We start from the raw sequence: 23669 nt of genomic DNA on the forward strand, positions 1-23669 counted from the left end.
AGGCACACATGCAAGTAGTTTGTCATTGTCCAAACAAAAGAGCAAAAAAGAGGGGAAAAAATAATAAAAAAAAAATATATGAAACATAATTGAAACTGTGTGAGTTTTCATTAATTTTCCCAGCCAGGCAGACAAAGGGGAGGGGGTCTGGTATACAATGTAGACATTAAGGCTAAGCACAAACCATTTAATTCCCCTGTTTAATCATAATTTAAGGCACGCTTCAACGTCACTCAAAGTCAGAGTCGGGACAAGCCAATTGCCTTGTTGTTCTTGGTCCATAGGAGCAGGGCCCCTTCTAAAACCCCTTCCCCCAAGCCTCTGCCAATTGCCGGTCGCTGTTCTCGGGTAAATTTATGCAGCATTTTTCGAGATTGTCGTTTGGCCATCCTTGTCGTTTCATATTTGCTTTTGGCCTGGCCAAAAACGTAGCAGACGGCGACCATATTTTATTTTCAAATATTTTGCATTGCAGAGCGGCATTTTTCAATACCAAAGGGGTTACTAGACTTATGGGGGTGTATGAGTGCCAGGAATATCAGAACTTTTAGGAACAGTGACCAAAAATTCATTACTTTTAATATTTTTCTAGGAAACTCTTTGAAAACAAACCCTGGGTTTCTTTAAAATCTAATAAATGTATAAATTTAATAGGCATTTTATAAAAAACAACACAAAATTTTTGTTAACAATATGAGCCATCCTGGCTTAGTGCAATGCGTTTGATGTGGCCTGGTCTTGGCCTGGCTCGGTGTTTCCTGTTTCCTTTTTTACGGCTTTGTTGTGGAATTAAAGTTTAATATTCCCCTGGCGCTCATCGTGGCAGGTGTTACCCCTTTTTTTAGCCGGAGACTCGTAAAAAGCGACTCATTCCTTTCATTTTTGTGTAAACAATTTGGTTGGATACGAGTTTTATTCCTGCCTCGTTTATTGTGTCGTTTTGCCGGGCGAGTTAAGGTAAATACGCACATTTTATATTCGAATATTAAAAGCATGATTGGATCATCCTAAAAGGGCTGACAGTGTATTAGCTGCCTTCGATGAGGCAGGTCATTAATATCGTTCGACTTCATTAGGAATGACAAACATAAAATTCTACTAAATCCCACAAATTTCGAAAGAGCTCAGTGCAGTGTGTGTGTGGCAAGTCATGCAATATGCAGTATGCAACTAATGCATGCAACAGCCATTACAAAAATCAGCAGCAGCAGTAGCAGTGCCAGTGGTAAAATATTGTAATTTCCATTTCCAAGCTAGAAAAAAAGAATGTGGAAAAACTGAAAGCCCTGGCGCATAATGTAAACGAGCAAATGCCATGATTAGCAGACATTTTGTGGGAAATTAAAATAAATTGCCAGCGGTGAATGGGAAAATGTGTTGCCAAAGCATAAACACATCACTCCCAGCGACACCTGTTCGCACTCACGCATTATTCAGTCGCCCAGCTACTCACTCACCTGGCTGGCTGGCTGGTCATTTCACGGATCTGATTCAATTTATGCACGTGCAGCTTTCATTTTTCAATTCAATTAAATACATCTTTTCTCTTTCGATGCTCGAACGTATTAAATTAAAACTGAAATATGCATTAAATAATAAATTATGTTATTTTTGCTTCGGACGAACGAAACATCAATTTTTAAAAGTCATTAAAATAGTTGGCGGGAAACGCTCGAAAATAACAACGGCGCCTGAAAGCAGGCAACGATTTTTGTTGGCCTGCCAATTAAATTGCTCATACGCCATGGGGGCTCTTGCTTTTATTCAAAAAATATAATAAATATGAAACTGGAATAGAAATCAATAACTAATTTACTATTTATCAACTGCAGAAGATGCTGAGCCATAATTGAGACTATTTATATGCAACAAAATTTAAAAGCATCTGTACTTTCTACTATTTTCTGTATAAAATCCTCTCAGTCTTCTAATCTTTCACTAGCTAAGCCATTTTAATAGCCACTAATGACACTAATTAGAAGTGCAGTAAACAAATATTTTACAACCGGACCCCCGACGATCGTATAGAATTAGTCCGTGTTAGCTGGAGCTTATCAAAGACTCCTTCGCAACCAAGTCCTGCCGTTTAATTAATTAAAAAAGTACAAGGATTCACCTGCAGGAGGGTCGGGTGTTTATTTCTCTCTGGTTTCTCTTTGCCATTAATTTATTTTTGAGAAGCGCATAATTGCCCAGCGAGAGTTCCCAGTAACTGGTAATTCGTAACTGGAACTGCAAACGGCTGCTGCTGGGCTGGTCCAGTAAACGTTTATTCATGAGAGTTCGCAGGACAAACAAAGGCGAGAAGCACTCGGATTGCAGGATCTGTGGTCCGTTTGTTTGTTTATCGCTCCTTTCAAGCAACATAAGTCGCTGGCTTAATGCCGGCAAAGGAGCAAAAGCCGTAAATGGAGCCCGAAAGGACCCAAGCCGAGAGTGGCAAATTGCAAGCTGCATGTCCTTGGCAGCACCTCGTTGCCCTTTTGCCAGGATGAGCAGTTGAGTCGCCGCCTTTGTTTCTCTCGCTGGTGTCGACATGAATCAGAAACTTAATTATTTTCAGCCGCTCAGTGGTGCAAACTGTTTTGCCCAAAAAAACCAACAAAAAATATAAAGGATCAGGTCTGGGAGACAAAGGATATACGCTGAAAATAAAATTGTCTGTAAGGGATTATAAAATAACACTTTCTTTGTATTGGATGGAGTTATGTAAAATATATCCATTTTTTATGGTTTTCTGTATTTAAGTTTTATTTTTTTTAACTTAAGAACCCCGTTTTTTTTAAGTGTAACAGCTTTAGTGGCAAAATGTTTACTGAAACCCGACATAAATCGGCAGCCGCGACGTGGCTGACATTTTGACGCAACTCGCGAATGTTTTTTTTTTTCAAAACTCTGATGCAGCAGCAGCGGCAACAAAACAATCGTAAGAATATTTACACTCAATTTGCTGACTCTGGTGACGAGCCCTGACCTCCCAAAGCCACCAAAAATATATATAGAAAAAGTAAACCATACATACACTCGAATTGGAGTGCCATAAACCCAACACAAAGGACACAACACGCATAGCCTGGCGGATTTAGGGTTTTGGGTCCTGGCTTGCGGGGGATTGGAATTTCACCTGATGCTTATGTGACTGTCACAGGCAGGATTCTCTTTGGAGAGTATATTTTTAAAAACAATTTCAAGAAGGATTCGAAAACCAGGCGCCGGTCGCTAGTCGAGTCCTGTAGGTGAAGATGCAAGCATTCATATGTTAGGCGGACCGGAAACATGGCTACCAGCGTCATAAACTGGTTACATTGTCACTCGCAGGATAACAAAAACAGAAAAAAAAAACTTTAACTCAATGGGAATGGGCACATAAGGAAATTGTTGGAATATCCTCGCAGGGATACCCACTCACGCAACAGGATGCACATAAATCATTCCCGGGGCCGTAAAATATATATGTGCGATAAATATTCGACGTCGGCAATAAAACATACTCTGCATATGGGTATCTTGCGGATATATCTGGCGTATATATTGTATTTATGATGAGAAATTGCCTTCTTAAATGCGTCAACAGACTTATAGACACCCTGTTCGCGATAACGGTTAAGTGCATCCTGTTAAATGGCATTAAATTGTATTTTATGACTCAATAATAACCGTAGAATGGTAAAGAAGTTGCCGCCCATCGTTGGGTAGGTGAGTTTTTATTATTAAATTGCAGAGGAGCAGGAAGGAGCAGGAAGCAAACCACAGACAGCATTTCCAAGTAGCCGCGAGTTGCACGAACTGATTGAATTTGAGTTGATGTTGCGTGCTTTCGAAGAAGCTACTACCAGCTACTTTTGCTCTTACACAGAAACAATAACTAGTTTTTATATTTTGTTTATAATATTAAAAAAAATCCACAAGCAAAATACCTCCAGAAAACTTAATAAACTCTACAAAGCTAGAATTAATTGTAGGTGATGCAATAAATCGTATTTATAGAACTCTTTTAAAGAGCAGCAACTAAAAAACTTAAAAATTAAAATTAAAAAATTAAAATCTCTATAACTTAAATTTAAAATAATCTATTATTTTTCCAAGTGTGACCTTTTCTACTGGTGGTAATGGCAATGGGCGATCCATAAAAAACAGCCAACAGCCAGACAAATGTCCCTGACTGCTACTCCAGGTCCTGTCTTGTTTAGTGCAGCTATGTCCTGTTCCCTTTTTTCCTTTGGGTCTCTCCTGCCCCCCCGGTCCAGTATAGGGTGCACATGTTGAGGCACAACATTTGACATTTCTAGTGTTTGCCTTTATGGAGAAGCTCCAAAGCAGGCACTCACACCGCCCGAAAAGGCGACAGTTTAAATGGCAAAAGCAACAGTGACTAAAACACATACCGAAAGCCATATGTCTGTGCACCGATTTTGCCACTCTCTTGGCTTATTTTGCCTGCTCAGATTCCTAAATTGGAATTTTTGATTCCCTTTTGCCTGAGGAATTATGTCCATCAAGAATTTTAATCGGAGTTATGGTGCAAATGGAATCTGATAATGATTTAGCCTATGTTTTGATTTATGTTTGCATAATAGGAGGGCTTTAAAGGAGGCTTAAGATACCACAGAGTTAGGCACTACTATTAAAGGTTTGAGAGAAACATCTTTTATTTATTTATTTTTTATTAGTTGATAGGTTAGTTGAACCAATCTCATTATTTTCCTTCAAATAAGAGTATTGAACTCTCTCTGTTGAATAGCATTTCCTTCCTTTGTTTCTTTTTGCTTGTTTTTTATGCCACTTATTGTGCACACTTTTGCACTTGTCACCATCCCGATATATATACACTATAGTAAATACTTATATATGTTTATATGTGAGTCTTTATAGAGGCATTGGCTGATGTGTAGTGTGGCTTCAACCACCCACATCCAAACCCCCACTTGAAATCTGTCAACTGCAACTATTTATTAAATTATATACTGCCATTGTTAAATCGTGAATGAGTGTGTGCGAGTGTGTCTGAGATGTGGGTGGCGAAGGAGGCGGTTTGTTTTATATTCTTTGGCCAAATTAAAGAGATTCCCGAGACTTGAACGGTCTTTCGAAGACAACTAAATACGATTTGTTGCTTATCTACTTACAGATTTGAAAGCGGAAGTGCGCAAAATGCGGAATATATATTCAAGCCAACCTGGAGTTCTGGAGATCTGGCTTCTGACTCGTCTCTATGCCACCATTAGGAAATTGACAACAGCTTAAAATACTTTGAGGTGGCTTAAAGCCTCAATAGCAGAAGTAGCAGGAGCGGGAGCTGCAAAAAAAGCAAGTCCTGTCAACTTCAAGGACTCGCATTGCCTCTGCTGCTGGCAGTTAAAACTCTCTCACTTGACAAGAAACGAGGGACAACAAAAAATATACAGCAACAAAAAATATATAGAAAAGTGGAGGCAGGAATACACGGAATCTGGGCGCACAATGAACGTCGAACTGGAGGAGGAAGAGCGCATTTGCCTCAGGTGAGTGTTGACAGTTTGGCCTAGAGTGTGGCACAATGTTGTGGGCTTAAAGTTGTCAATGGTTGTGATGCCAGAGTGCTTTATTGTCGCTTCATGCAATTGCATTTTCCGGAAAAACGGAGAAGTCTTGATGGTTTTGTGACTAAGAAGGTAGAACTTGAACGAGAGTTAAGAATATACAAATTTGGAAAATTTGGACTAAAAGTTTAGTATACATGGGAGATCTTTTATCTTTTAAGATTGTAACTTAGCTCCTGCTTCTTAGCTTTTCAATCAACCAAGAAAAACTTTATTTCCTTACCTTACCTTTCTGATTTATTAAAAAAAAAATATGTATAGAAATAAAATTATAGTTTTTTGTTGAAAATGTAATAACCTATATAATTTGTATCATCAACCCCTCGTGAGAGAGCCGCCAATTGCGGTCCACTTCTATACACAATAATCAATTAAATGGATGCCCCGACCATGTGGCGCGTAGAATGGAATTGTAGCCGTTGAAAGCCGTTGGGGCAACAATGAGTGACAACAGCAACAAAGCCGCTGCTGGCATTCAATGTCAATCTCGTATTTCAATTATGCTTTATAAATGGCAACAGACGACGCGTCTGCCAGAGTTCTTGTCTCCACTCGAACTCGATCTCGAGCTCAATGGACTCTCGCTCGAATCTTTAAATAAAGCCATCGAGTCTGTGAACAGTCTCACAAAATTTAGCAAAAGTATAAAATTGTAAAAACCATCTATCAACGGGAATTAAATTGCTGGCCAATTAAAGGTTGATGCCTGGGAAATTGCGCATACGCCGAGTTGGTTTGGAAAAACAAGTCCCGGTCAGAGCCAGAGACAGAGACAGTGAACGGTGAACGACTGCTCGCTCGTGACTTAATCGAATTATGAAATTTTAATTACATAATAATGCACAGACAATGAACTTTACAATCAACCCAGCCCACCATTTAAGTGTAGCAATTCAAGGAACGAATTCAGCGAATAATTAAAGACTTTGTGGCAATAAAACGGGGGAAATAAGGACGAAATTAAATCTAAAGTCAGGGACTTAGCTTTATGCGATTAAAAGTGCTTTAATTGTCGGCTGGGGTAGGGTTACGTTAAATCGTCATGCGAAGGCGCATATACATAACTTCTGGCCATAAATTTAATATTTCTGCCAAAGCACTGCCGAAGTATTTATCCGGATTGCTCAACCTTACAAGGCAGCAGCTGTAGATGTCAGATCCTTTTGAAAGCGTCTGCGTAATGCCATGCAAATTTCTTTTTCTATGCAAATTTTTATTCGGAGTAAACAACCAGCGCCGGATATGGCTGAAGAGGACTAAGGGGGGCACAAAAACTAGGTAAAAGCCAAGTGAATCCGCCATAAAATGTGAATTTTAATGACAATCAACAATGGAGTCGAGACGAAAGGAAAGTGTCAGGATACAGGGGAGCACAGTGCGACTTTTAATGGGGAAATGGCAAACTTTTCCAGCAGCCGGAAAGTATGCAGCAGACTAAAGCTAATTAGTTAGCCATAATCGTAAATAGCCATGTCCTGGCAACTTTTACAAGTCCTCCCAGGACTCTCTCTCTCTCTTTGGCCAAATGTCAAATGTAGTACGGAATCCGAATCCGGGCAAACAATTTGTCAATTTTAATGGCTTTCGAATAAGTTGGTGGGCTGGCAAATACTTGGCCAACCAACTTTATTGCTGCTTTAAAAAGTGGCCACTTATACGGCTTATTGCCTTTTCTTTGCCACAGAATCTCTACTGATTGCTCTGGCTTTCTTCATCCCGCCACCGGGGCCACGTCCTTTTTAAGAAGTGTGTTTACCCAAATCAGAGGCAGCCGTCAAATAAAATGCTTTGATTTGAGCCACAAAGCGAGAAAAGGACATCAAAGACGTGGTCCAGACTAAGCGCATTTTGTGCATAATAATGCGTAGCAAGGACGAACACCAGGAAAATTGTTATACAATTATTACACAGAGAAAAAAAATATATATATTTGATAAACTAGTGAGGTTTTATATTGTTTCCTAATTTTCTACACTGGAATATCAATAAATGTGTTATTCTATTAAAAGCCCCATTTAAAAAGGCTTCCCAATTTTGTAGTGTATATATTTTAAAACCATCCTTAATTTCCAGAACAAAAATTTCAATCACAAAGGCCACATACGTTTCGAGTCCAACTCTGATTGATCCCAAAACACGTTGCGAACCACATCCTATTTGCGGCGGACAATACCTCTCCTATACCCAACCCTTTTGTCCCTTTTTTATGGGTTTCTTTGCCCCTCTTTATTTTATTTTTGTTTTTTTTTTTTGTTGTAGGTCTGACTGACCCAAGCTGAGCCGCTGAGTAATTTTTCTATTTTCTGCTTTGTTGCTCGCTTTCAATTGCACACCCATGTTGACCAATGTCCGACATTAACCCAAATCCAACACACTCACATACTTACAGATACACACGGATGGGTGTCAGTATCTGTGTCTCTGTCTGAGCCGGCAATGTCCTTCATGCGCCTGGACTCTTAGCCAAATGAAGTAGCCAGAGAGCAAGGACATGGCCATAACTGATTCCCTTCGCTCTGTATTGGCCACCTGCTGCGTTTGTTTTTGGCCATTTCCTGGCTTGTGCCGGAAATTAATTATCGATGATATTATGCTCGTAGAATGCTGTAATAGATTTTATGGCCCACCTTGGGAGACAGTTAATGCCGTAGGGTTAATATCATTATACCCTTGCAGAGGGTATTATAATTTTATTTAAAAACGTGCTGCGCCGAGAAAATTACTCATACCCTATAAACGTATATAAATTCTTGTCCATCTGTATACAGACGCCATCCGATATAGATCTTATAATATAAACTGTCACTTAACTGCAAGGGTATATAAACTTCGTCTCTTAACTTTCTAAGTAAGCTTTCCTTTCTTGTTTTATTTAACTTTTTTTTATTATTTAGCTTTCTTCCGTAATAATCCATTAATTTATTGATAGATCCTGATCCGAAATCTCTAAGGCAACACTGCGTATGAGTAATATATCCCATGTCAAGACACACTTTTCCTCTTTAAAAACACTTCCATGAAAACCAAAAATATGTACTATAAAAACTCTTGTTATAAATTATTGTATCTCATTATAAACTCCTCTAATTAAGTAATATTACTTCTGAGATAAATCTATTGTTTTCTGCTTAAATGCATTCACTTCCAGCTAATCTCCAACTAATTATCTTTAAATATTTGCCACACTCTCTCACATACGAGTAGCCCTTCCAGTACCAGCTGGGCTTAAGCCACGCCCCTCTTGTAGGGCTTAAACGCTTAATAAATAAACTAAGCAGCTTGCCAGACAAGGCTGCTATGGTAGTTGTAGTTGTTGCAGATGTTGCGGCCATATCGATGGCTTAACCTTGGCAAGTAGCTGATGGTGTTGTTGCTGTTGTTTAGGTTGCTAGTGGCACTGGGGCATGACAATAATGCATGGGAACCGCCCGTTGCGGCCTTAGGGTTAAGCATAAATATGTCAAGTGTTAATTGCTGCCACTTAACGCAGAGCACAAACTCAAATACAACCGCAGAGGAGCACCCGTCTCCACACACACATATAAAGGAGAGACGTGTAAATATGACTTTAATCTACTTAGCTAAGCAGCTGCCTCAGAGTCCCATGCCAGCCCCCCTTTTATTTCTCTGCCTTGGGTTCGAAAGTCGCAGCACAAAAAGCAAACAAACCCATACACACAGGAGAACACACACACACTTGTTACACACCCAATAATGTGCTTTAACAAGTTTCTTATGGCCATAAATTCAACAAGCCAACAAAAGCTCATAAAAAGGACTGACTGCCCTGTTTCGTTGCCAGCCTTTCGGCCCAGAAGTGGGTGGCTCGAATGGCTGATTGGCGACTTGAAACTAACGCCAGAGAGTGTCTATATAAATAAGAGCCCGGCACTCTAGACATGGCTTTGACATTTCATATCCAACACACCTTTTTAGCTTGAAAGGCCAAACAAGTCTTCTTTTGTATAGAAAATTTTTAATATTTTTTGACAAATTCTAAAGTATTCTAGCAGGGGACACTTTAATTAAAATGTATTTATTTGCCCCCAAGCTGTGAATGGCATTTATGGTGATGCAGGATGTTCGGGAAATATTTGAAAAATTAAACATTCCAAAGCCAGGCCAAAAATCTGTTGGGGGGCACTTTTTGGAATAATTTTTTATTTATTAATTTATTGTCCCAAAAATTGCTCATTTTACTTTAGAGAGCGTCAAGAAAATTAGGACATGTGGGTATTTATTAAATAGATAAAATATACATATAATTCTAAAAACAGACATAGGATTCCCCCTTGATTAAATAGTAGTTGATTAAATAGTAACCCCCTTGAGTTTCAACAACTTAGTTTTCAAACAGCATCCAATAAATTAAACGGCTAAAACCATAAACCTCCTTAAACAATTTCCATCCAAGAAAGTCATAAAATGCAAATTATCGTTTTCGTGAAAGAGGCAGGAACCCATTTATAATTATCATTGTCAATATCGTAGAGACCGACTCGGTCAGTTAGCCAACTCTAGTCAATTACCAATATGAGCAACATTGTTGACCAAAAACTGATTTCACTTGGCGTCATCGGAGGAAGAGAGAATCCGGAGAACAAAAATATATACACAGAGAGAACCAAAGTAAAATCGGTGCTCAAAAATCGGTGACAGTATCAGTATCATAATATATCCAGCCGATGGCGAACTTTTCTCACTCAGTTGCCAAACGCCACTCCGATGTGAAAGACGCGATAAAAATCTAAATATTTAACCAATACAAGCCGCTGGCGGCAGTCTACAAAATAGTAATAATAATAATAAATAAAACCTGTTGAGCAGTCGCACCTAACATATGTCTATATGAACAAGAATGTAAAGATCGTACATGACGTTTCAAAAGTTCAAAGTTCCTGCGGTGAATCATAACCAAATCAGAGGCTCTAGATTCCATATTTTCATATTCATGATGGCAGAGGAAACCCTCTATTCCCCTGCCCCGTTGGCCAAAACGCCGTCGCGTTCGATTTATCGATTTTGTATTTTGAATATTGTTGCGCCATTATCAACACATTTATAAACGCGATAATTATATTAGAAGTTTATCTCGAACCATCGCTGGCGATAAACTCCGCAGAACTGGACTAGTACTCCTCCATTCGATCGTATTCGTTGGACGGATTGGTTTAGTTTTGGTTGCTGGTTACTGGTTACTGGTTACTCATCCCATAGACGTATATATTATATATATACTATATAGTGCAATCCTACAATGTGTTAATCAGCGAAACGGAACATAATCCGCTGTGATCTGGCATGTGATACTGTGTGTTATTTTTTGTATTTGTACGGTTTGTTTTGTATATTGGACCAAACCTTACAGGTGTGTAAATAAATCAACAAAAATCAAATCAATTCATCTGCTAAGACGCTAACTGTTCCATGGTTGATTGCTTACGTAAAGCATTTTATGGAAAGGTGCTAAAATCAGCATCTTTACAACTAGGAAATTACACATGACCTGCGATCTCGCATTGCAAATTGATGCGAAAATTGATTGTTTTTTACGCATGGCGGAAAATTTCGTTTGAGGTGGGAGTGTTGGGAGTTATTCAACGTTTAGCAATGGATTTTTCCTGCAGCGCAATTTCACAAACAGAAATCTGAAATCAATTTATATGCATTATTGTCTTTTTGTTAGATTGCCAGTTTCAAAAACTGAACAAATAGGGGGAATATGGGAGATACGGCTGCACATCGATTAGCCCAGTAAATAGTAACACAAAAAAGTCCACTCAGTCTGGTAAAAATAATCTAAAAATAGACCAGCTCCCTTAGCAGATAAAGCTTAACATCAATTTGATAATAAATAGCTTTAGTGTAGTATAGCTCGAGAATGAAAATTATATAGAGCGGCGACTATAATCCCATTTGGGGCAAGTCCAACGAAAATATTTGTTTTTCCAAACCAATGACACTAAATCGATATGTAACTTGTACGTTGCCTTTGTTGGATTTAAATTTTCTTGCCCTGAAAAGCATGCTACGGCATTCCAAGTGCCTCTCCTTGTGCTGTTCATATGTGTGAGTGGGGCTTCGTGGGGCACGTGTGTGTGTGCAGCCGTGTGTGTGCGGGTCTCACTGCTAATTTGAATAATGACAACGACATCAACGCACCATTTTCCACTGTCAGCGGCGTCTCCTGTTTTATGCCATTTTGCGTTTCCGCTGCGGCATCGGGAATTTAACATCAAATAAGCTGTTATATAGCATACGTCTGTATCCTGTATCCTGTATCCGGTCTGACAAGAGCAACAACAGCAAAAAACATTTAAATAAACACCAAATTATTCAGCAGCCATCAGAACCTAATGCTTTTTGAACAAAAATTTGTCAAATCAAAGAATTATTCAAATGCCACAAATCGTGTAATTTTATTTTCCAAACTCGCCATTTCAATTTTCTCTTTAATGGCCAAATGACTTGGAATTTATTCATTTATTCTTTGAGAGTTGAAATAAAGAAATCCAATTGTTTGGCAATCGAATTTGTTTCTCATATTTCCAGGAATTATTATCGCAACCAGAGTGCCACAAATTATTTCAGGCAATAAGCAATTTTTCTTTAATGTTTGGAAAAGAAAAGCTATTATTCAATTTCAATAAATTTTAATTAAAATACACACTATGATTTGTTAAGAAATTGAAAAGAAATGATTGTGCTACTGTAGAAGAATGTTTATTAAAATGATTACAAAGCACAAATCAGATTTTTAATTGATTTGTTCTTTGGTAAGAAAACCACATTGCTGGCATTGTAAAAATCCATTTAAATACTTGAAGCTTCAGCTATTTGTGTAAATATGCTATTAAGTCTCTAAAGAATATTTAAAAGGTTCTTTCCGCAATTACTTTAAATTAATTTACACTTGCCACAACTTTCAATTAGAATTCGCGCCACTGATTGTTTGCCTTCATTAGCCGACTTTCGCACTTCAAAGTGAAAATTGAAATTGAAGGCTTTTTGATTCAAAAAACTTACCCATAGCAGAGAACAAAAATTAGCAAGTAAATATTTAGGATTTAGCATATTTAGGATTTTTTTAAAACAGGAAAATTAAAGATCAAAGGGAAGCACAATTATAATGCTTAGATATGTCAGTTGGAAGAATTTTCATCACTAATAAGCATAGTTAGAGTATTGTAGGATAGTTTCTATAAATCCCTCATCTATAAAGACATCAATTGATACCAATTTCACCAAAACAATGTTCTTCCCTGTCCAGGACCGAGGAGGAGGAGCAGCTGGCCAACATGGACGACGACAAGCTGGTCTCCGACGAGGTGCACATGCGGCAGCTGAGTGCAACGCCCTCGTCTACGTTTTCCCTGCAACAGCGCCGCCAGAGCAACAGTGTAACACACTCCGCTCCCCCCGAGCTGACCCAACGGCACGGCGGGGGCGGCGGTGAAGGCGACACGAAAGGGGAGGCACCGGAAGCCGGCGGGGCCGGGACAAAGGCCGAGACGGAGGGCGAGGATCGAGTGGTCCTGCGGCGGGCAGTGGAGAAGGGCGCCATCGCCTTGGCACAAATCGACGACCTAAAACTGGAGGGCGACGAGGATGAGGAGGAGAACGAGATGGATGGTGGCCTGAGCAATCCCGCAGCGCAGACCACTGATGATGAGCAGATTACGGCCACAGCAACAACTGTCACAGCAGCAACATCGCCAGTGGGAGCAGCAACATCCGGAGTAGCAGCAGCGACAGCAACATCGGCAGCATCCTCGGAGGTAAGTTAATATGTTCCTACGCACTTAGAACTAATTAGAGGCAGAGCTAAAATAAAAACAGCAGGACACAGGACATGCACAAAAAGAAAAAGTTTATAGAATACTTTACTTTCGTTTTATAATTAATAATAAGAAGTTAACTTAACTTTAAAGTAGACCTTTTTCTATTAAAAATAATTTATTCATTAAGCTAAAATAACATCCTTTTTTCACAGTGTCCTTCGACAGCGGTGGCCACTCCGGACATGTCGAAAATACCTCGACTTCCCGGCGACGGCGCCCAGATGGAGGACACTGCCACCGGCGAGCTGCCGCCCTCGCTGCGTGCCTCCACCACATCAATTCTGTCCAATTGGCGGAAGAAGCAGCAAGCCATGGCGGCGGGACGCGTGGGCGGTGGTGGGGGCGTGACCAAGCAGACGCCGCTCCGAGTGCAGTCCGTCCGGATTGTGGAGGCGAAACGAGCCTATGGACCTAAACGCCGGACGGAGAGCTGCAGCATCTTTGGCAATAGCAATTTTGGTAAGAGGGGTCGGCGATTGGCCGGAAATGGAGCGAGTAATCAGAAATTGGATTCACAGTGGGAGGCCACTTTGGGGTGGAGTGCGGGCAACGTTTATGGGTTTTAGCGGTCGGCAAATTAGTCCTTCTTGTAAACTTATTGGTCCTACTTGCTTCTCCCCTACCATGTCACTTAGATCATGAACTGGAGTCGGGCAACTCCCTGGCCAGCATCGCAGGACAGCCTCAAAGGCCGCTGAACAACGAGATGTATTCGGCCTTCAAGAGCGGCAACGTGGTCAAGGGCATCCTCTGCCCCTCGCTGACCAACTCCTTCAAGCAGAGCTCACTGGAAAGGAGCTACCTGACCTACACCCATCGGCAGCGTCAGAAGTCCCTGATCATCGTCAATGTGGTGGACTTTGTCCTGAAGATTGTTCTGGCCTTTGTTTGGATAATGCGGCGAAAGAATGAAGGACCTTTGGATGAAGATGCAACGGTGAGTTGGGAATTGGTGTTCTTTTAATTATATATTCAATTGAAATCCTTTTGTAGAGCATGGGCACCGCCATCACTTGGTCGGTTTGCTGTGGAATCGCCAACATGGCCATTTGCTTTCTGGGCTATTGGCGGTGTTTTGCCAACAACTACTTGCACTGGGCCGCGGTCTGCACGTGGGTCCTTTTCAACATTCAGGGTGAGTGTGTGGGCGGAAGTGAGAGCCATGTCGTAAATCATGCGTCACCTGCATTGGTCGTCAAATTGGCCTAATCCTTTTTGTGGGCCGGCCGAGTCATAAATGTTTTACGCGTATTCCGCAGGATTTGTGGGCCAGGGCGTGGGATTCGCCGATCGCGAGTACCTGGTCTGGTATATCCTTTTCGTCATCTTTGTACCGTACGCCATGCTGCCACTCCCCCTAAAATGGTGCGTGGTGGGCGGAACCATCACGGCCAGCTGTCACCTGGCCGTAATTACCATCATCAAGCTGCAACACGGCGAGGTAATTGAATTTTTTGGCCTAAACAACGTCAATAAACAATCTCCCTCCGCACAGACCACGTCCATGAATGCGGACTGCGTTTTGTTCCAAATCTTTGCCAATTTCATTCTCTATACGGCCATTAATGTGGCCGGGATGTACACCAAGTATCTGACGGATCGGGGCCAGAGACTGGCCTTCATCGAGACCCACAAAGCCATGGAGCACAAAAAGGAGTCGGAGAAGGAGCTGCAACGTACCCAAAAGCTATTGGATTCAAGTAAATTATATATTTTATTACAATTAGTTAGGTTTAAAAATATTATTCAATTCCCAAAGAATATCTTTTCAAATTGCCTGAAATTCAAAGGCAAAACCCTGCTCTTACCTTTCAAATTATTGGCTACCCAGGCTCGGGTTTCTCTATTTTTATTTTGCCTTTGCCTTAATAAATAATTTGCCAGCTCTGGCACAGCAGAGCCCCTAAGTACCATTTCCATATAAAGAACAGGTAAAGGAATCCTGGCAGGACCTGGTCCTAAGCAGGCAACCTTAGTACCGTTTTCTCAGTAATGCCACGTTGCTTGACAACTGCAGTTCGCTGTTTCAAGTGAATATATATTGCGTTTGGCTCGAATTCAAGTTGTTGCTAACTGCTGCCGCATCCTTTGGAATTTTCTTGTCCTTTCCGCAGTTCTGCCCAACATCGTGAACAATCAAATACGCAGCGAAATGTACAAGGGCACGGATCCCACGGTGGAGACCCAGTTCAACAAATTGTACGTTTATCCCATGGATAATGTGAGCATCCTGTTTGCCGACATCAAGGTAGGTGTTAGAGGACCGCAAAAATAAGGACAAAAAGTAATGTACAGAGAGAAATTTCTGTACGTTTCTTAATTTAACGAAATAATGCATTAAAAAAACCAAGAGGGTGAAGTTCTAATATTTTTAATAATTTTCCCAGTGTCCTTTTTTGTCCTGCCTTATAATATTGAGTACTTTTTTGCATTTTCCATTTTGCAGGGCTTCACGGAATTGGCCAGCAAGACTTCGGCCCAGCAGTTGGTGAAAATTTTAAACGACTTGTTCGCCCGTTTCGATCGCATCGCGGAGGTAAGTGACACAGAAAGTGGGGCTGACTGGTGATGATGCCCTGCATTCGGTGAATGCTTTATTGACCAATTTCCCTCCACTTCTTTCCTATCCGGTTTCTGCCTTCAAGGACAATCACTGTCTGCGCGTAAAGCTGCTGGGCGATTGTTACTACTGTGTTTCCCAGTTCGAGAGCGACAACTGGAAGACGCGACCGGATCACGCGGTGTGCAGCGTGGAAACTGGCCTGCACATGATAAAGGCCATTAAGGATGTGCGCCTGCACACGCACGTAAGTGAAAATGAAAGGACATTTGGTCTTTAAAATATTTTATTCCAAATTATTTTGAATATATTTTCTGAAGGAAGGACATGCAGAAGCGGGGAAATGTTGAAAGGAATAAGAGAGAGATATTATTAAAAGTTTTATGTTTTTAGAATATGTTTTAAAGAAACTAAGCTGTCGTTTAGAAATCTTTATTAAGTTATTGAATGAAACTGTTGCACATTTGAAAGTTCAATCTCAAACTCCCACCAACTTCAATCAATACCTTCCAGTTAAGGCATATCTCCAATCATTTCCATAAAACACATTTGTAAAATTTAATGTCCATTTTGAAGTGTGTGGTGGTTCTGTATTCTTTTATTTGGAAAGAGGCTTTCGCTTTACATTTATGGGCCAGGCCCAGTGGCAAATTCGTGGCAGAAAACCGAGAACTGAGCTCGTGGACGTGTTGACAATTCATTTGTATGCAAATCTCAGCAGAGCAAAAGGCAACGGCAATGGCCAACGACAACCGGCAACAGAAACCGTCCAAAACCCGGCCGAAAAGCAGCAACGAGAGTTAAAATTTTCATACGACAAAGTGCCACTGGAATTTAATTGATTTTTTGTCGGGGGCTTGGTGCTTCTGGGGCTGCACTTGCCGCAGGAAAAACAAGAGAATCGCATATTCGTTTACCGGGATTTATGCCGCCTGCAGTTGCATAATTGGTGCGCGACTTAATTGCTGCGGCATTCTCACGATTGACTCCGGCCCCAAACTCCCCAGCCACCCCAACGACTCAACCCAACCTGCCACAAAATGACGAACGCGCTCTGACCTTTCGGCAAATAAAGAGTTCTGTCTATCAATATACTGGAAAAATATGATAGAAATCTTTTGGGTTATATCGAGAACGCTTCCCGGCTTTTTTAAAATTATAGAATACATACCATCTTAGATATATTTAGCTTTCAAATCAAACAGATTTTTCCAAGTGACTTCTTGCATATCTTAAATCATTTCATTTTGCATTTTTCAAAAATTTCAGGTGGACCTCAATATGCGTATCGGCATCCATAGCGGTTCGGTGATGTGCGGCGTTCTGGGTAACAAGAAATGGCATTTCGACGTCTGGTCTAATGATGTTATCATTGCAAATCACATGGAATCCGGCGGTATACCCGGGTAAGTAAAACAGTCACGTCTAACTTGCCTCGCCAAAGCCAACCCGAGTTGCGTGTGTGCAATCCGAATGAGTTGGCAAATTTATTCACAAGGGGGGTCCGAGTGTCGAAGGGGAGGTGGATATTATGCTTGGGGAATCCTGGAATACCGGGCAGGATTATTTCACTAATAATGCGGGACATTACTCATTAGAAGGGGAATTGCATACATAAATGATGCTGTTAATAATCAACATGGAAGTAAATCGTTTCAGAGGATCTTAAATTTTAATTAAATTTTGGTGGTGGGTTTAAGCTTGATATTAAGGATTCCATTTAATGAAATAGTTTATTATAAGCTTTTAGTCAGGTTTTCCGGTTCTTATACAGTCTCTTTAAACTGTTTTTCTCTTCAAAAAGATTATCTTGGTTAGTTTTAATCCTTTAATCCATTTAGTATTCAAATCAAAGTGTAACACTATCCGTAATCCGAATATCTTTTGCCTTGGCCAGTCTTAGCCACACTTTTAATTGGCCAATTTGCGGGTCCTGTGACTCCAGCTCGTCCTGCAAAACTCACAACAATTGTTCGCCAATTTTGCAAGCTGGCGTGTTTAGACACAAGAAACCAAACAGGAGAACAGTAGAAAAGCTGGGGGAAAACAGTGGAAAATGAGGAAAATCCGAGCGACCACAAGTCGAGAGAGGTGGGCCGGTCGAAGCAAAATGAAAAGCCCCAGAAATAAAAAGCTCAATTTAATGCAAAATGCTTTGATGTAATTGTGGCCTAGGCCGCAGAAACCGGCAACCAGAAACCAGTAACCAGTAACCGAAGGCAGGAACTGTTCGGAATACTGAGGAATCCAATGGAGACCCAATTATGAAGGACCTGAAACGCCCACTCCCCCAAAAAGGACAAAGAAATGGGCGTTTTCTTTTAGGGGGGATTTCTTGGGAAATGGGGGGGCTGAGGAAAATGGGCAAGAAATCACCACGCACATTCATAGAAAACGTATGCAAATATTTGAATTTAATTTTCGCCAACTACATTTCCAAAGTTCCCAGCCCGGGTCTGGCCTATTGCTCTAATGCTCTCCCCCTCGAAAATTTCCATTTCCGACAGCCGCGTCCACATCTCGGAGGCCACCTTGAAGTGCCTCAACGACGCGTACGAAGTGGAGCCGGGGAACGGGGGCAGCCGGGACAATCACCTCAAAATGCTGAACGTCAAGACCTACCTCATCAAGCGAACCGAGCCATTGAGGTAAGTGAAAAGTACACAGAGAAAAAAAGGGGCTTCCGTCTTATATCATACTAGTACTCAATCCAAAAAGCCCCATACTTTTCTTGCAGTGTAGCCATTTGTGAAAATGATTATTGTTAATCCTTTTGAATCCTTTAAACCCTCACCCAGGCCCAAACGTCGATTCGGCACCCGCAGCAGCGCCCATTTGGCCGGAAGTGTGGCCACCGCCCCCTCTGCCACGCCCTCTGTGCTGCCCAAGTCGATCTCGGCCAGCGGCAGCGGCAGTATCGGCGGTGTGACCACCACAGGGGGCGATGGGGCGAGCATCGATGGGCGGAGTCTGGAGTACGCGGCCACCATCGCCGTTCCTGCCCAGCAGCCCGCCCAGCTTCTCCAGCAGCAGCAGAAGAAGAACATATCCCTAAACTCCCTGCCCAATGTGGTCGAAGGCGTGGCCATGGATAGTCGCAGATTGAGAAATGGTGGAGCTGGGATTACCGGAACCGGATCTGCTGGAGGTGGAGGAGGAGCGGGTCCTGCGGGATTATCAACAGTGTCCTCGCCCACGGCTATGATGTCGGCTCCGCTGGAACAGCAACTCCGACCCAGGAATGGAGCCTCCAGTATTCAAAACCTGGCGGAAGCCATAGATGGAAAGGGTTTGATTATCGAAGATGAGTCAACCACGGACTGGATTCCAGAGATTCCATTCAAGAATGTACGTTTGAATGTATTTCAAGTTGATGATTTAAGGACTCTAAAGATTTTAGAATAGTATAAAATACTCACCTATTTATCCTTTTTTCCCCTCCAGCTCAATAGTCCTGAAGAAGGCCTCAATCGTGCAGATTCCATACTAGTTGATACCAAAGAAGACCATCGACTCTCCGTGGCAGTTCTAGATGAAGAGGTACTTGAACTTAAAAAAGCAAACGAAATAATTTCATAAACTTTTATAAAACTGTTCCTTAAACCCCTCCATAATCTATAATATCCTTCAGATCGACGAGTTCATTGAGCAGAACATCCAAATCAATTCGAATAAGGAAATCCGACGAGAGTACTTAAATCCCTGGACCCTGAAGTTCAAAGACAAGTGCCAGGAGCAGAAGTTCTGCCAGCTGCGGGAGGATATGTTCCGGTGCGTATGCAAGCCTGAAACTGGCTAATGGAAAACAAACAAAAGGAAAACGGACCCTCTTAATTAATGAACTGTTGCTAATTGATTTCTGCTCTTTCTCCGTCTCCTCTTGCCACTACAGATCCAACATGCTGTGTGTGTTTGTCATTTGGATATTTATGGTTCTGTGCCAGGTCATCATCATTCCGCGGTGCACGCGGCTCATTATTTGCCTCTCGGTGGGCACTGTGGTTCTCACCTTTTGCTGTGTCCTCGTAATGGCTGAAGAATTTCCAGGTGAGTTTCAGGATATATAAATTATAGATCTTATAGTGTATTTACCAGAAGAAACCCTCATATATATCAAAAAGGAATATGAAATATACTAACCCTTTTATCCTGATTATCCCGCAGGACTTCCCCGCTGCCTGAAAACGAACTCCGCCAAGTTGGTTCATCAGCGACAACGTCGCACTCTCTTCATTTGCGGCGTCATCGTGTCCATGTGCATGCTGAGTGCCATTGGCCTGGTCCTGTGTCCTTCCTCCACCTACATAGGAACCGTTGACGAGCAGTCGCGATTCCTGCGCCTCGCCTCCCTCTACAGCAACACATCCCTGGCGGACAAGGAGTACAAGCTGAATGTCTACCTCTCGGCCACCATTCATCACAACATCACGATTAGCACTCCGACTAGTGGAGGGGGTCCTGCCGCCTCCCTGGTGGACATTACGAGTGCTCCCACTGATGAGCTGGTGCGCAGCACTCTGGCCAATGCCCTAAGCCTGAATTTGACGCCGCCCCTGGAACACTTTGAGCGCTCCCATCGTCCCTACACGCTCACCAACAACGGCCACAGTGTATCCTTGAGCAACCTCAGCTATGTGGACGGATCTGGCCTGCGGACTGATGTGGACTTGGAGGGGGAGTGCGCCCATCCGGAGTACCTGGTCTTCACCTGGGTCCTATGCCTCGTGTCCCTGGCCACGGCTTTAAAGCTCTACTACTTGGTGAAAGCAGTCATGGCCCTAGGAATGGTGGCCTTCTACACCGCCCTGATTATGCTGAAGTTCAGCTCCGGCGACAGCTTCAGCCTGGGGGATCTCTCCCGGCTGGGCATGCCCTTGGGCGTCCAGATGCTGATACTGCTCATCTCGTTCCTGGTAATGGTCTGCTACCATGCCCGACTTGTGGAGGTAAAGCGTCTGATATCTGATGAATGGGTGCGGGACCTCTGACCCCCGGATTGATTATTCTTTTCGAATCCCGCAGGTAACCAGCCGCCTGGACTTCATATGGAAGGAGCAAGCCGAGCGTGAACTGACCAACATGAAATCCAATCGTGCGCTTAATGACACATTAATTAAGGTAACAGATTCCATTCCACACACAGGGAGAAAGTTTTATGAAACCATAATTAATGGGATTTTATTATTGTGGTAAAGAATTTGGTTTCCTTTCAAAAGGATTTATGGATTTATGAAGTTTGGGAGAAATGAAAAACAAGAAACCGAGTCCCAATTTTTCTCAATGCACGTCCCCTTCCCTTTATTCCACTACCATTTATTCTGCTATTAATTAAATTCCCCAAATTAATTCCAGAACATCCTGCCGGACCACGTGGCCGCCTACTACCTATCCGATGAGCACACGGACGAGCTCTACTCCAAGATGCACAATCTCTGCGGGGTGATGTTCGCCTCGATACCGAACTTCCAGGACTTTTACTCCGAGGACATAGACAATGGCAAGGCCTGCATTCGCATCCTGAACGAGATAATCTGTAAGTTGATTGATTAACTGCTGTGACCCGTGTGATTTCATTTGTCTAATGATGCACGCATATCTACCCCATCACCTGGCAGGCGACTTTGATGAATTGCTGGAGGAGCCGCGCTTCGCATCGGTGGAGAAAATCAAAACGGTGGGTGCCACATACATGGCGGCGGCCGGATTAAACCACGAACATCTCCGGCTGCGCGGGGAGACCTCCGAGGACAGTGTCTGCGACCTTATCGAGTTCGCCTTCGCCATGAAGCAAAAGCTGGAAGAGATCAACGGAGACGCCTTCAACAATTTCCAGCTCCGGGTGGGTATCTGCAGTGGGCCGCTGGTAAGTGGAGTGATTGGAGCCAGGAAGCCCGTCTACGACATCTGGGGCAATACGGTGAATGTGGCGTCCCGAATGGACTCCACGGGTGAGAATTGGCGGGTTCAAGTGCCGGAAAATACGGCGGAGCTGCTCTGCTCTCGGGGCTACACTTGTGTGGTAAGTAACTATTATTTCCAGCTAGAAATCCGCCAAATTATTAATCCAATTCCAAATTAGAAACGCGGTGAAATCAATGTTAAGGGCAAGGGCATGATGACCACATTCTACGTCCATCCCAAGGGAATCACGGAAAGCCAGTTGATCTCGCCAGTCCGCCTACCAGCTGGTATTCCTCTCGCCCAGACCCCGAATCTCCAGCGCCAGACATCCCATCATGGATCCTTTAGCGCCGTGGTCTTCGGAATGCTCCAGGCCAGCAAACGAAGCACGGCCATCACCGGAACCCGTAAGCTTAATAACAGGATAAATCATTACTTTTTTGTTACTTTATTGTTTTATTTTTAGCTACGGGTACTCCTTCGCCGCAAATCCGACGTGGGCACCGTGGAAGCACTTTCAGTTCAGTTCGACTTTCCCAGAAGTCCACGACTGTTAATCCAGTGCGCCGGAACACAACCCGCGTCCGGGGACGTTCCTATCGCCAGAAGAAGGTAATAAGCGAAAAAATCAATATATTTAAATAAATTTTTGGAAAAAATTTGGAAAAATGCAGGGAGGGGCAGTACGACCCCTTGCAATAGCTATATCTTTGGCAATATTTATACGATTCATAAGCGGGATACCTTAAACGATTTGTAGATCGATTCTCCATCAATCTGCATCAAAACATGGCAACAAATTATTTTTTCGATTTTTTCTCCATTATTCTGAAGTATCCCTTTAAAAATCTTAAAGTATTAAAATCTAAGTATTATAAATTATTATTACGATTCTATTTATTTTCAGAGTTCCTCCAACAATTCGATTGTCACCCAAGCCAGTTCCAGCTACATGCCATCGTTCCGACGTATTGATCAGATCGAGACGACCATATCGAAGAGTCACAACGATGCGTTATAGCCAACGACGACGCGTACTAACTGGGTCTAAGTCGATCTCAAGTCGGGAAATTGTCTGATGAATTTATTTTTGGAACGATTTTATGCTTAACGAAATGGTTAAAAAAAAGAAACAAAAACCTAAACAAAGTCAGTGCAGTTAGGCCTGAAGTTTCCTAAGTGTTAATGGCATTAGCTTTAGATTATTTAGTGGAAAACGGCACTGAAGCTACTTAGTAGAATTTTAAAAACACAGTCCTAGAGCTGATAGATCAAATATATATATACATTTGTATTAGTATATAATTCTTGCATTATCTCAGCACAATTCTAGTCGTTAACGTTAAGAAATGCTGTCTGTGTGTGTCTTTAAATTAAAGTTTAAATTAAGAAATTAAGATCTTCCCACAGTCTCAACCGAACGAAATGCCAATGGACCTACTAACTTTGATCAATTCTACCAAAACATTTACCATTTTACGGATTAATTCCTAGTGTTAGTAGTCAAATGAAAAACAAAATCAAACATTCGTTGTACAAATCTTTTATATTATATTTTATTCTTACTTAAATCGTTTATGTAAAAAGTTTAAGAACATCTGAGTGTAATATATTTTAACTTAAAAAAAATTGTATCTGCCTCAAGGGGCTAATAGCCAACAAATGTTTATGCCCACTACAATATATTGTAATTAAAGAAACGTTAAAAATAAATGTGATAATTGAAAAACAATGAATGCCCTGTGCTTTTTCCCTCAGTGAAAAGAGATATATTTATGTTGATTTCCT

The 23669-nt window shown here is 41.9% G+C and overlaps 1 protein-coding gene across 2 annotated transcripts; it reads left to right on the top strand.

Moving 5' to 3' along the window:
- Positions 1 to 5205: 5205 nt before the first annotated feature.
- Positions 5206 to 23639, top strand: Ac78C (adenylyl cyclase 78C). Of its 2 annotated transcripts, none has more exons than XM_017240609.3 (23): positions 5206 to 5501; positions 12850 to 13357; positions 13573 to 13879; positions 14056 to 14357; positions 14414 to 14555; positions 14680 to 14861; positions 14916 to 15120; positions 15535 to 15668; positions 15867 to 15956; positions 16066 to 16227; positions 17250 to 17386; positions 18488 to 18628; positions 18779 to 19328; positions 19425 to 19520; positions 19612 to 19751; positions 19873 to 20027; positions 20145 to 20926; positions 21003 to 21098; positions 21333 to 21513; positions 21596 to 21999; positions 22060 to 22288; positions 22348 to 22493; positions 22789 to 23639. In XM_017240609.3, exons 1-23 carry the CDS (start codon positions 5461 to 5463, stop codon positions 22900 to 22902), a joined length of 5244 nt encoding a protein of 1747 aa, XP_017096098.2. In that variant the 5' UTR covers positions 5206 to 5460; the 3' UTR covers positions 22903 to 23639. The 2 variants fall into 2 exon arrangements, with proteins under 2 accessions (XP_017096098.2, XP_070135573.1); XM_070279472.1 differs by lacking the exon at positions 5206 to 5501 and adding an exon at positions 10301 to 10947 and having other exon boundaries at positions 22789 to 23628.
- The last annotated feature ends 30 nt before the right edge of the window (positions 23640 to 23669 follow it).

Source organism: Drosophila bipectinata, chromosome 3L (genome assembly GCF_030179905.1).
Source record: "Drosophila bipectinata strain 14024-0381.07 chromosome 3L, DbipHiC1v2, whole genome shotgun sequence".
Lineage (NCBI taxonomy): Eukaryota > Metazoa > Arthropoda > Insecta > Diptera > Drosophilidae > Drosophila > Drosophila bipectinata.